The following is a 14,935-nucleotide window of genomic DNA, read 5'->3' on the forward strand; positions in this document are numbered from 1 at the left end:
AAGGCCTTTGATAAAGTCCCACATAAGAGGTTAGTGTGCAAAATTAAAGCACATGGGATTGGGGGTAATATACTGGCATGGATTGAAAATTGGTTAACAGATAGGAAATAGAGAGTAGGAATAAATGGTTCTTTTTCGGGGTGGCAGGCAGTGACTAGTGGGGTAGTCCTTTTTTTAAATAGTGGGGTTACATTTGCTACCCTCCAATCTGCAGGGATCAGTGCTTGGGCCCCAGCTATTCACAATATATATCAATGATTTGGTGAGGGAACCAAATGTAATATTTCCAAGTTTGCTGACGACACTAAACTATGTGGGATCGTGAGTTGTGAGGAGGATGCAAAGAGGCTCCAAGGCAATTTAGACAAGTTGAGTGAGTGGGCAAATACATGGCAGATGCAGTATAATGTGGACAAATGTGAAGTTATCCACTATGGAAGGAAAAACAGAAAGGCAGAGTATTATTTAAATGGTGATAGATTGGGAAATGTTGAAGTACAAAGGGACCTGGGTATCCTTGTACACCAGTCACTGAAAGCAAACATGCAGGTGCAGCAAGCAGTTAGGAAGGCAAATGGTATGTTGGCCTTCATTGCAAGAGGATTTGAGTACAGGAGCAAGGATGTCTTACTACAGTTATTCAGGGCATTGGTGAGACCATACCTGGAGTATTGTGTGCAGTTTTGGTCTCCTTACTTAAGAAAGAATATATTTGGCATTGAGGGAGTGCAGCAAAAGTTCACTAGACTGATTCCTGGGATGGCAGGACTGTAGTATGAGGAGAGATTGGGTCGACTCGGCCTGTATTCACTAAAGTTTAGAAGAATGAGAGAAAATCTCATTGAAACATATAAAATTCTGACAGGGCTAGACAGACTGGATGCAGGGAGGGTGTTTCCCCTGGCTGGGGGGTCCAGAACGAGGGGTCACAGTCTCAGGATATGGGGTAGGACATTTAGGACTGAGATGAGGAGAAATTTCTTCATGCAGAGGGTGGTGAACCTGTAGAATTCTCTACCACAGAAGGCTGTGGAGGCCAAGTCACTGAATATATTCAAGAAGGAGCTAGGTGGATTTCTAGACACAAAAGGCATCAAAGGGTATGGGGAGATAGCGGGAATATGGTATTAAGATAGAGGATCAGCCATGATCATATTGAATGACGGAGCAGGCTCGAAGGGCCGAATGGCCTACTCCTGCTTCTATTTTCTATGTGTCTATGTTTCACCTCTCATTCTTCTAAACTCCAGAATATATAGGCCCATTCTACATAATCTCTCCTCATAAGACAACTCTCTCAGACGTACTGCCTTTCTATAAACCTAAGATATTTACTTAAAATAGCCTACAAAATCATTTGCTGACTTTATAGCAAATATTTTTCCACTACAGCTGTGAAGCTAAGTCTTATCATTTCCAAGATCATGCTTCTGGTCCTTTTTGAATGACTGGAATAGTATGAGGTATTTTATAGTTTTCTAGTACTGCCCTACATCCAATGAGAAAAAATTGTAATTTCTATCCTCAGTTTTTTTTTCAGTAACTTATATTTTATGATTTTTAAAAAAAATATTTTTGAATACATTACACATGGTCCTGATTCTTTATGAATATTCAAGTGCTCCAGTTATTAAATGCTAATTTCATTCATGACCTCTATTATGTCCATCAATTCTAATACATTCATCACCTTTCCTATTGCCAGAATGGTTTGTGCAAAAAAATTTAATTACAGCAAGTCATTTAAATTTCAATATCTGGTTTTCTTTCCTCACTATTTCACTCTATAGTCCATAAAATACCTCAATTGCCCCTTAATACTTTGCCTGTTTAAAATTATTTAGTTATGTTTGTAACTCATTTACTGTCCACTGCAGTTTTTTTCCAATTTTCACTTTTCACATCTTATTTTATCTTCACTTTTACATTTAGATATTTTTCCAATTTTACCCACCCACATTTCCTTAAATATTTTAAATATTCTTGCTTTTCCTTTGTTATTTTTGTCCGTTTTATTTAAACATCTGGGTCTAGATTTTATTTTAGTGAAATAGTGATTTGATTTTATTATACAGTGAAAATATGTATGCTTCTCATTCTGTTGAGATATGGCTTAATGTTCTCTAGTCCGAGCAGTTACATGGTGCTCAAATGCAATAGTCTATGTTAATGTGCCCTTGTATTTCAAATGGAAGTCACCAAAATTTAGCCATTCCTTTTTAACTTTTTGAAAGTGACTTCAAACTTTCATTCAGAAAATGAAAAAAAAACTATTCTAGCAACATTATAAAATAATTCTGCAACCTTTACAATATGTTGCCAAGAGAATTAGTCTATAATGTTGCTAGAATATTTGTGTTTTTTAAAATTTTCCTCTCCTGTTCTGGTGCACAGTTTCACTTGTACCAGCAGCCTTCATAGTAGGTGTTGGCAGTAGATTTTAATATGGGAGGCATCCTAGACTAGTTTAATCCTGTCCTCAGTCAACATCCATCACATCAGGTGTCACTGGATGACAATAAGGCAAAGAATTCTGACTGATTTTTCACCTCCCTAGCTTAAGAATGCTGAGGTCATTTGCAGCACCCTAACTGCCACCTGATGAAGTAAGTCAGCACAGATATGAGTTGAACTTCCGAATCTGTACAACTCTAAAACCACACCATGTTGGTATACTTATCCAGGTTTTAAATATATATTTTAATAGACCTAGAGGGGGTGATTTTCAACTGCCAGCTGCCTGTGTATCATCAGAGAAACGGATGGCCAGAAACTGAAAATCGTAGGATGCTCCTCGGCCACCCCATTGACGCCCAAGGCCTGCCTGATACAATTTTTAAGCTGGGTCTGTAAATGGGCGAGCAACTCACCTGCCTGAAATAGACAGGAGGCTGCCTAAATATGCAAACCAGAGTCCAATGCTGATTGTAGGACCTGGATTGAAACAAATGGGCAGGACATGCACCGCACACACTCCATCCATTTGTACCAGGAATTGAGTGGTCTAACCAGTGGCCCTTAAAGGAACCACTGGGGGTCACACAAAAAAATGGGCCCGGAAACTTTTAATTCTTTTTACTGAGTCTAGGAGTAGCAGGATTGCTCCTTCCACCTCCCCCCCACCCCATGATTGTCTCTCCCCCGGATCAGCGTGGGAGCTGGCCGATTTCTCGCCCTCCCACAATGAGCAAGCTATAACAGTGTGCCCGCTTGGTGCTCACAGCGTGCCAATAGCATATTAATAAGGACCGGGACTCGACATGGCTTGGGCTTTACAGCAGCACTAATGGGCAGGCGGCTCAGCACCTCCATCGACTTTGCACCCGTTCCGAGTGGAAATTGAAGTTCTCCAATAAAACTTGAATAAATAAATAAAGTCTTTACCTTTTTCGCTGAGCCTTTTGGCTGTTTTTATAAACCTCTCTTTGGTGTCATCTAAGCCATCTGTAAATATAAGTATCACCTGCAAAGAGATTATGTTGAAATATATTGATTGTAAATTGTTTACTTTTCAAGTAACACATTTAGTGAACAGGAATCTGATTTAATGACTATGCTGCTATGAAGGGCTGGTATCGTGTGATAATTTCCAAATGTGTAACAGAAGGCAGAATCGAATTGGTCTCACTTGCTGGATGGAAAAATGGTGGGGCCAATTTAACTTGGTCCGCCGGAAGAGAACAGGGCAGTAGCCGCCCTGAAATCGGAGCGCTGCACACCTGTTCCTGTTCCAAGGCCACCCACTACAACTTTGCTCAGGGCCTTTACAAGGGTAACCCAGGAGCCTGGCTGAATCACGTGGAAGCCTCATTAAATTATGCAAATTGGGTTCCTGTAACACATATCGGACCTGATTGCAATTTCGAGGTACTAAAGGCCAGAGCTGCACTGTGCACGCTCCACCCTTTTGTACAGGACAGTGAGTATCTGAACCAGCCCAGAAATTATTGCATTTTTTTTGCTGGGACCGAGAGAAGCAGGCGTGGCCTCTTCCCTCCCCCCCAGGCTCCATCTGCTAGCCGGCTCAGCATGGAAGCCTACTGATTCACCACCCTCCCAGAACTGGTGAGGTGCAGCCATCTGTCTCCTCTCCACCGATAGTTAAGTTCAGCCTTGGTGTGTCAGAACTAGGAAAGTGCAGCTGATCATAGTTGAATCATATTATCGTACTTTCTCCACATTTATTTATTTTCCACTCTTAATTGCTGGTTATTGTCCCCATCCTTTCTTTGTCCCTCTCAACTGGTTACTTATGACCAACCTGATGTTACACGCTCCCACTCACCCTCTCATTTTCAATTTTTTTTCAGCTTATGTCCAGCCTCAAATAGAAGTAGAAAACCTAAATGCAGGTACATGTAGTTCACATGTCTGTGCCTTTATCAAAGTTTTAGCACATCATGTTACATAAAATCCTGCAAAGTTTCAGGGGAGGTTTAACTGAAAGATTTATTGTAGAAAAATCCTTACCTTTGCCTTTGAAGTTGTTTCCTCAAATTTGTTCCAAAGTGACTCCAAATACTCAACATTAAAATCAATTTTGGCTGCTGTTCGGATTGCCATGAGGTTATTAATTATTTCTGGACTATATTTTTCAAATTTTGTTTCAAAGATAACCTGGCCAGTTTCACTTTGTATGTAAAATGCCACTCTGCTCATTGGCTGGGAACCAGAGACACAACTGATATCACTCGCAGATGTGATTCTCTGCACAATTTCCTCTAGCTTTAGTTGTAATTTTTGCTGACCAGTAAATATGTTCTGTGATCCAAACCATCCAGGGAGATCAAATCCCACAGCAATGTCTATGATGCAGTCTGCAAATCACATAAAACGAAGGCAGTCAGAATCTGCGTTTTTGCTTTTCATTTCGTACATAAACAGTTTACAGACAAATGTAGACTTTTAGAAATAGGCTACTATAATATATACAGGATAGTGAATTATAATGCAATTCCAATATTATATATAATGCTCTACACCACAAAAAAATCATATCCTAGGGCATTCTAAGCTGTTTGAAAATATTCACCATGCCTGTGACAATACATAAATCAGCTGGCACCAACATTACTCATTAAATATATTAAAAAATCACTAACCTCTAAATGACATTGATAATAATGGATGTCTGCCTGTGTGCTACAAGACAATAATAAAGTATTGGTAGCTCAACTCTTGTTTGGACTAGTGCTTTGTAATTCAGTGACGCCTATGGCTTTCCATTAGGGCTTTCTGTCACAAGATAAATCCATTGGAGGAGACTTTCAACTACTGGCTGCCCATTTCTCACCTAAAAAACAGGTGACCGGTAGTTGAAAGTCTGGTTGTGACCTTGTGCACCTATTTTCCTGCCTGAAACAACTATCAGGTAGGCCTTTAAACTCCTGCCCTAAACAGGTGGACGGCAGCTTAGATTTGCTAATCAAAGTCCTACGCTTGTTGTATGACCCCGATTGCAACTTAAAAGGAGAAATGGACAAAGCATGCATGGTGAACGGTCCATTTCTCCAGGCGTTGAAGGACCTAATCAGATGGTAGTAGGTCACTGATTATATTACAGTGCATGTAATGGCAACTAATGAACACAATGGGGCCGATTTTCGGTGATGGAGCGGGTGCGATGGGGGCTCCTAAAATTGCTGAAATGCCGAGTGGGTTCAGAGCCTGGCTCCAACCTGCTGACTTCCGGGTTACCCAATGACGTGTCTGAGTGCGCGCGCGCCTCCCGAATGCAAAAGTCCCACCGGAAATTAAAGCTGGCGGGATGATAATTTGTATAATTTGTCACATAGTTGAGGTACTTGAACTACTTGATTGACTTGACATTTTGGCAGGGTTGCGATTTTGAAGCATCCTCAGCTTGTTTCCCGTGCTGTGGGAAACCCCCACTCCCTGTTGCAACAGACGTGTTTCAGTTAGCAGCCAGTGGGAGATGCAAATGCTTATTTGACAAGTGGGGAGAAAATGTCATTTATTGCAGCAGGGCATACTGTCACTTCAGACAAAGTTTTGGCTGTAAGACCTTTGTGTTTTCGCTCAAAATTCTCACTTTCCACCCAAATCTCTGCAGTTTCCACATATTTAACTACTTTGCGGACCCCCTCAAACTCACACCGTCACGATGGGGGGGTGCCATGGCAGCATTCACCACTGCATCCGAGGACGAGCAACATCACCAGCCTCGCCAGGCACGGCGTCCACCTCCGCCACGTGGAGCTCCACAACGCAGTGCTGCGTCACAGTTAGCTGCACAAGAGCACAGAGGGCAACAACAGAGAGAGCGACATCACAGGAGGCACTACCCTTGCCACAGGGTCTACAGACCGAGGCTTAGCTTCCTGGACCTCTCTGAGGAGCAATACATACGAGGCTCAGTCAGTCGCCAGGTAGTCACAGACATCTGCAACCTCCTTCATGCCGAGCTGCTCCCGACTGGCCCGAGCAGCATCTCCTTACATGTCACTGTCAAAGTCACCACTGCCCTCAACTTCTTCACCTCCGGATCACTCCAGGGTGCCACCGGGGACTCTAAGTCGTCTGCACACAAGTGCATAAGGCAGGTCACCGACGGCTTGTTTTGCAGGGCCTCATAATATGTCAACTTCCCCATGGATGACCTCATCCAGACGGAGAGGGCAGTGGGATTCCACCCTGTGGCTGGCTTCCCACAGGTGCAGGGTGCAATCAATTGCACCAATGTAGCAATACGAGGACCTCCACACGAGCCAGGACTGTTCATCAACAGGAAGGGCTATCACTCCATCAACACTCAGCTCATTTGTGACCGCTGCAAGAGATTCCTTCACGTGTGCGCCAGATACCCTGGCAGCTGCCACGATTCCTTCATCCTCTGGGAATCCAACATCCCGCCCCTATTCCACGCACCGAACATCCATAAGGTCTGGCTCCTCAGCGATAAGGGATATCCCCTGCACACGTGGCTCATGACACCTCTGAGGAACCCCATCATCGACCAACAGCGTCGATAAAACGACAACCACATCGCTACCAGGTCTACAATTGAGCATGCTATAGGGCTGCTCAAGATGCGCTTCAGGTGCCTTGATCGTTCTGGGGGAGCGCTTCAATACGCCCCAGATAGAGTGGGGTGCATTATAGTCATGAGGGATGCCGCTTGAGGAGGCCCCATCCGCATCTGCAACCCACATTGAGGAGGAGGAGCCGGAGCAGATCAGCGGGCAGATTAGTGGCTCACCTGGCTGCTCGTGAGGCCAGGGAGTCACTGATATGTGAACGGCTCTCCTAACATCAGACAGTATGAAGAATCCAGTCCTCACACCACCTGGATAGAGCAGCGCCCACACCAGCAACCCCCCCCCCCCCCCCACCACTCCCTGCACAAAACAGGCCTGCAACTACACATATGTCCACTGTAGAGTGACCCAATGGGTGGCATCAAATGTCGACGTTCATGGTGAACCTCATGAAAGGGCCAAGACATGGCAGTAATGGTGACATTAATAATATTTAATCTGAGTTTAGCAAAAAGCTAATATAAATAAAAAACATAACCAACCGTCAAACACCCTTGTGCATCCCCTTTGTGCTCACAAAACCTTCGCCTTTCGCTTCTGACTACTTCTGCGTGGTGCATCCCCTGTGGCTGCAGCAGAGGTAGTAGCAGGTTGCTCTTGTTCATGCCCTGAACGATTAGATGCTTTGGGCCTATGCCCTCTGGGTTTTGGTGCCCTTGAGGGCCCCTCCAAAGACTGCTCCACCTTCACTCCACCTGGAGAGGAGGCATTATTGCAGATACTGGTTGAGAGGGGGGCAACGGGTGAGACGTGGGGGCGCTTTGAGTGGCGTCCCCACTTCCATGTCCCCTTTCGCCATCATCCCTCCCATGTGCCAGGCCCACACCACTCCTACCACTCTGCTGAACAACAGTTTGGAGGACATGTGTGAAGCCAGTGCTAGTGTATCTGCCTGCCTGTTTAAGGTGGCAGAATGTTGTTCACCCTGAGACCGAATGGCCATTGTCAGGGCCTGAATGGATTCATTTGTGAGCCGTGCTTGAAGCTCCATGGAGGCTAGCCTTCTCTCCATCGCAGACATTCCCACACTTACCCGCGACAGTATGTCAGATATGCCCTGACGTCCCTGTGACAATAGCTCAGAGATTCCCTCCCGTTCCTGTGCCACCATTCCACTCATGCAGGAGTTGGACTCCTCCATCCTCTGCGCTATTGTGGAGAGTGCGCGTGCTACCTGTTCCAGCACCTCGCAAATGTGCTGCTGCCCCTCAATCATTCTCCTTTTAAAGGATGGCCCCCAGGGTTCAGCATCTGTGTCCAGCTGAGCAGAGCCTAGACAGGAGTGCTCTCACCGACGCGGACTCTCCACAGCTACCCATGCCACCAGTGTCTGCTCGTGCTCACATGTGTGTGGTAACTCACCATGTGTGACCCCAACTAACTGAGGACTAGGACCCACCGAGGTGTGTGTATCTGTGCTGGTGGATGGCTCGCTCAGATGTGACGGTGCACCCTCAGAGGCCGGCAGGTCCTCTGAGGAATCGTCCTCTGCCGTCACAGCGGTCGCTGAAAGCGCTGTAAGAGAACAGAAGGCAATATTAAGCATGATCACAGATGTGTCATGTTGCGATGAGCATACTGAGCTGCTGAAGATGGCGTGGCATGTTAACATCAATTCATATTGTGCGTGCTGAATGTTAAAGTACTGTCACCAGACGTTTGTTGGCTGCCAGTCTCGGTGTCCCCGACGGACAGGCACTCGAGGGTACGGCTCAGCTCCAGCGCTTCCTGCTCCGCATCAGTGAGGACGACGCTCTGTTGCGGCCCCCTTCCGGTCCTCGGCCTCTCCCGTGCATTCTGTGCTCTCTTCTCCTATAAGTGGACAAAGTACAGACGCGTGAGTGAGTGATGGTGATGTGGCCAACCGATGAATGCATTGGCTTGGGTGCGGCTGACCATGAAAGAGATGCATCAGAGGGTGAGTATGAGACAGAGCCATGACATTGTATGAGGATTGGGTTGAGTGGTAGTGGTGGGGTGAGTGACGGGGAGGTGAGGAAGTGCTGAGGAAGTGCAGGTAGATGAGGATAAGCCTTAAGTGGGTGTGGGGAGTGATGTGTTAGAGTAGTGTTGGCAGTGCAGAATGAGTTGGGGGGTGGGGGTGGTGATGTGGAAGACGGAATGTAGGAGAATGAGTAAGTGTACTCACTTTGGCTGACCTAGTTGGGTCACTGAAGCGCTTCCTGCACTGGATCCAGGTGTGGGAGATGTTGCTGCTGCTGGTGACCTCTTCTGCCACCTCGAGCCAGGCCTTCATCGCGGCAGAACCAGGCCACTTCCTCCCGTCTGCCGGGTAGAAGTCATCCCTCCTCCTCCTCACCCCATCCAGTAACACCTGGAGTGAGGCAACGTTAAATCTAGGAGCAGCCTTGCCCTGTGCTGCTCCATTGTGGTGTGTGGGTGTTTGCTCCAGGAGCAGCCATTGGAGGACTGCCCCTTTAAATAGAGCTTCTCCAACTGACAGCCTGTGATGCGGGTGCGCAGTCCTCCCACTGCGCAGCTTTTGGACGGCAAACCCAGAAGCCACGTTAAGTGGCTCCAATTGACTCGCGATCACGTGGGAAACAGACAGATTTTATTGGGCGGGTTACCCACGCGCCCAATCGCACCCCCCGCGCTGCCATCACGCCTCCCCAATGAGTTAGAAAGGTGTTATTACTCAGAGAACTACACTTACCTCCTGCAGAAGAATCACTACAGACATCACGGGCAACTCTTCGTTTAACTTTAATTAAATTGAAGTCGGGGACTTTAACTATATTCTCATCATCTCCAGTAATAATTCTCAGTTGATGAGCATTTAACTTTCCTACATTAAATGCGATAATTTTGATGCTCTCCTGCTTCAGATCTTTAGCTGGACCCCCTACAGGGTCACGCGAGTCACCATCTGTAATCAAAAAGAGATATTGAGGCACAGCGTCCAGCTTTCGACTTCCTGCTGACGGTTCAAATAATTCCTTGACAAATGTTAGTGCCGCTCCAATATAGGTTCCTTCCTTAAGCTGATTGATCTTCTCAATTTTTCCAAGTAATGTAGTTTGGGAATCGGATTCATTCAGATAAATTTCTGTTTGTTGCTCCTTACTGAACTGGGCTATTCCAATCTGGACTTCTTCTCGACTGACAGCAAACAAATTCACCACTTCTTTCAAGAACTCCTTTATAGCATCAAATTGTACATCTGTTATACTTTCTGATCCATCGATTAGGAAAACAATATCTGCTTTTCTACATGCTATCAAAAAGCAAAATAACAAAATGATTAGCATGCTGGAAAATAAAGCAATTTGGTGATTTTCATTTTGTAATCAGTATGGGTGAAATTTTCTGAGACTCGAGTCACTGACAAAAAGTGCAGTGGGCAACTGATTAGAAAATCATAAGTGCCCATGGTTTCCCATTAAACAATGGTTGAAAGATCGCAGGCAGTGCAACTGTGATCTTTTGATAAGCTACTGGTCGCATGCAAGACCCAATGAAGCTTGGGGTCTCAGAACGTTTCTCTACATGTTCTACATTTAGGGGAAATCTTTCTGAGGCCCTGAACCATCAGCAGGGTCTCACAGACAGCAAACAGCCTATCCGAAAGCCGTAGGGACAATGCCCACAATTTGCTGTCCATTGATATCAAAAGGATGAAAGATCGCAGGCATTGCAACCAGGATTTTCCAATAAGCCACCGACTGTATGCCCGATGTCTCAGGAAATTTTGCCCATAATGTTGTTGCTCGAGTCCTATTTACTTCAGCTACAAAAACACTTTTTACACTGTCCTCTTATGTTTCACTTTCTTGAAATAAAGATGGAAATTAATATTCATTATTTACAAGCCATGTTCAAAGTTTCACTAAAGGAGGATATCATCGTTTATATATAAAATGCAGCTTAAAAGACAAAAATGCAAAACTCCGATTTGGAGACAATAAAGATGATTGTGACCACTGAATCAAAACAATTTTTATATTTGAGCTTTTCAAAATTTGACGATTAGATAAAATCTAGATTTAACATTTAAAACTTAAAAAACATTAAGGAAAATTCCTCTGATGGTTTAGCAAGTTTACCCCGTGAGTAGCTGAGCCATACAGAGCATGAAGGACATCGGTTCAATCCCCAGTCTTTGCTGAGGTAGCTGATCTCAGCCAAGAGGTGGTAAGGGTACTATAACTAGTCTCAGTGCCATTGAGTTAGGAAGAAGAAAATCAGCCAGAGTTCCTGTTCCAATTGGATCCACTGAGTCTTGCTGAAATGTGTGGACATCCAGTGAAGATCAGGTTCAACTGTGATACCTCTGCACTGCAATAGCCTACTGACACTCACTGTCAAGGCATACATGAATAATAGCCACTTGAGTAAAGTAGCTCTTGGGGAGGAAGAGAAAATTGCCAAGAAATAAATCAGGATAATTTTTAAAGAATTCATGACTTTTGTCTCAAATGCTTCTTCTGCAAATTTTATGGCTGAATTATTTGAAATCTGGTAATTCTGGAGATTTCTAAGGCAAAGAGGCAAAATAATCCATTGCAACGATTGGCGGAGAATCTGAAGGTATTTCATTCTAAAACAATCAAAGCTACTGCCCCATGGGGATAATTTGAATTGAAAAGAAAATCACAAGATGTGCTTCTCCTGGCCCCACAATGGAAAGTTTTAAACTTATCTTACAGGACCTCTTCAGTGTTCTGACCAAGTTATTGCTGTCGGGGCATCCGCTGTGGGCACCCCAGCGACTTCCTGATTAAAATGGTATTGGGGTCCTATTGATATAATTGGACCCCAAATGATGCTTCCGCCTTAGTCTGGCGGAAGTATCATTTGCCTGAAAAATCAGGCATTTTAAAATCACATCAGATTGGGGTCTGAGCGGGTAATTCACCCATTCCATTTTTATTTTCCCCCCCACCCAACCTGGTTTCTGCTGGGCAGGGGAGTTAAAATTCCCCTCTATAAGTTTGTCAGGTGACCTATCTCATCTCTGACATGACGAGGCCCAAAAGTTGTTGTTTATGCTTGCTTTCTTCTCAGTGGGGAAGCAACTTTTTAATTTTTTTTTATTTCCATCCCTCTGAACTTGGATGTGTTGTATATCTTTCCACTGATGTATACACAACCAGTTATCTTTTACAATGAGGTAACACAGTAATGCCCAGGAAGAATATTCACTTATTGTCAATCAAATCTCTCACTCACCAACAGTCTATAGAAATTGTTTTTACAGGTCCACACTTACCTGGTTTAATTTTATTGCATAACGTTTTAGAAATATTTTTAGGTAAACTTTTCAAGCCATCAAAGCTTTGAACATAAAACCATTTGTCGTTCCACCCTCCAATCTTTAAAAGTTCATCCTCCTTGGCACCATTTACACCAATAGCCAAGATATCAATATCATTATCTCTAATTGCTTCAGCTTCAGCTGGTAGGTTGCTTTTATCTCTGGCTCCCCCGCCGGTGATGACTATAAGGAACTGTGGCACTCCACGTAGTTTTCGACCACCTCTTTCTGAATCCAAAAGCTTTTTAGCATGATTAAGGGCCCTTGCTGTGTATGTATCTCCACCTTTCAGTTCCATTCCAATAATTGCATCTCGAATCTTAGTTTTGCTTGTGAATTCATCAAGCTGGAATTTGGTTTGTGGATTGTCATCATACAGTACCGCTCCAAATTGAACCCTATCTGTTTCAACTTCAGATTGGTTGACTAGATTTATCATAAAGTCTTTCATGCTGTCAAACAGAGGAGCTGTTATGCTGCTTGAGCCATCTATTACAAAAATAATATCTGCAACTTCCATCCTCTTACAATCTGAAAAAAAAAATGCAACATAAATGTTAGACAACTTTTAAAAAGTCAACTGGTCTTTTTAGTCTTTCTGTCTCCCTTGTGCTATTCGTCACTAAAAGCCTATACACTTACTGTTGAACCATTTCAATCCTAAATGCTAAAAATAAAGAAGTTTCTCAGTCATTCCTTGTTATTATGCTCTCTGCATTAGAACCACTGTTTGAGGCAACCCAGGGGGCAGATATTTTGTATTAAACTCCTTCTAAAGTTCTACATCATGAATTGGAATGGTGAAATGTGACCAGCCATGAAATCAAGGGATTGACACAAAATGTCTGCCTCTGGTCAGCAGTTTCAAAGGATAAAACGCAAGAAGCAGTGACTAAGAAAGATTGAGCAGATACATCCCCTTATAACAGCTAGGATTATGCAGATAGAATACTCTTGCCTTTCTATTAAGATGGCTCTATCTGTTCAATAATTTCACAGCAATTTTCCTCAATGAGTTTTGAAAAAGGAATACTACATGCTACTCCAATAGCAAAACATAATTAGCAGACTAGATAGTTTTTAAATAAGAAATAATTTAGTATTCAGCTTAAAAGTGATAAAACCTAGCTTAAATCAATACTAATAACTGATTTTCAAGAAAAAACTGCTAATTTTTATTTTTAGGGGTGTAACACAGCTACAGTAGGTATAGTAATAACTAACTGCTTGTTAACCATATTAGATCTCCAAGGATTATAAACTAACTTAAGAGATGGTAAAAATTACAGCTTAGTGACTTTTTTGTCACATACTGCAGAGGTCCATATCCTCATGGTGAGCTTAATCTGATTTTCTGGTGGCAGCAATGCAATTCTAAGAATGAAGAATAAAAATTAAGAATAAAACCAGACGGACCACCCGGCATCGGACCACAAAACACCAGACACGACAAAGGCAAACCAAGCCCAGTCGACCCTGCAAAGTCCTCCTCACGAACATCTGGGGACTTTTGCCAAAATTGGGAGAGCTGTCCCACAGACTAGTCAAGCAACAGCCAGACATAGCCTTTCTCACCGAATCATACCTTTCAGCCAACGTCCCAGACTCTTCCATCACCATCCCTGGGTATGTCCTGTCCAACCTGCAGGACAGACCGACCAGAGGTGGCAGTACAGTGATATACAGTAAGGAGGGAGTGGCCCTGGGAGTCCTCAACATTGACTCTGGACCCCATGAAATCTCATGGCATCAGGTCAAACATGGGCAAGGAAACCTCCTGCTGATTACCACCTACCGTCCTCCCTCAGCTGATGAATCAGTCCTCCTCCATGTTGAGCACCACTTGGAGGAAGCTCTGAGGGTAGCAAGGGCACAGAATGTACTCTGGGTGGGGGACTTCAACCTCCATCACCAAGAATGGCTCGGTAGCACCACGACTGACCGAGCTGGCCGAGTCCTGAAGGACATAGCTGCCAGACTGGGCCTGCGGCAGGTGGTGAGAGAACCAACACGAGGGAAAAACCTACTTGACCTCGTCCTCACCAATCTACCTGTCGCAGATGCATCTGTCCATGACAGTATTGGTAGGAGTGACCACCGCACAGTCCTCGTTGAGACGAAGTCCTGTCTTCGCACTGAGGACACCATCCAACGTGTTGTGTGGCACTATCACCGTGCTAAATGGGATAGATTTAGAACAGATCCAGCAGCTCAAAACTGGGCAGCCATAAGGTGCTGTGGGCCATCAGCAGCAGCAGAATTGTATTCCAGCACAATCTGTAACCTCATGGCCCGGCATATTCCTCAGTTTACCATTACCAACAAGCCAGGGGATCAACCCTGGTTCAATGAGGAGTTTAGAAGAGCATGCCAGGAGCAGCACCAGGCATACCTAAAAATGATAACAAAGCACATAAAACTGAAAGGGTTTCTCAGTATAGCAAGTAAATTGCTGCAATAACATTCAAAACAATAATTATCCTTCAATGGTCTAATCCAAGAATGGATTTAAATTTAAAAAAGAATGACATATTGAACTAATTAAATATCCTACCATCTGTGGTTTGTTACTATCAGTTCTTCATTCATCATTATTCAC

General features: G+C 44.1%; 1 protein-coding gene across 1 annotated transcript in view; it reads right to left on the minus strand.

The window, feature by feature from the left end:
* Nucleotides 1-14,935, minus strand: part of LOC137331880 (collagen alpha-6(VI) chain-like) — a 114,463-nt gene that overhangs the window by 78,725 nt on the left and 20,803 nt on the right. The window contains exons 9-10 of the mRNA XM_067995749.1: nt 12,292-12,867; nt 9,736-10,296 (exon numbers count right to left, since the gene is read on the minus strand). Of these exons, the coding sequence (XP_067851850.1) occupies nt 9,736-10,296; nt 12,292-12,867 (1,137 nt within the window). The remainder of the gene's footprint in view (nt 1-9,735; nt 10,297-12,291; nt 12,868-14,935) is intronic.

Source organism: Heptranchias perlo, chromosome 2 (assembly GCF_035084215.1).
Source record: "Heptranchias perlo isolate sHepPer1 chromosome 2, sHepPer1.hap1, whole genome shotgun sequence".
In the NCBI taxonomy this organism is placed as follows: Eukaryota; Metazoa; Chordata; class Chondrichthyes; order Hexanchiformes; family Hexanchidae; genus Heptranchias; species Heptranchias perlo.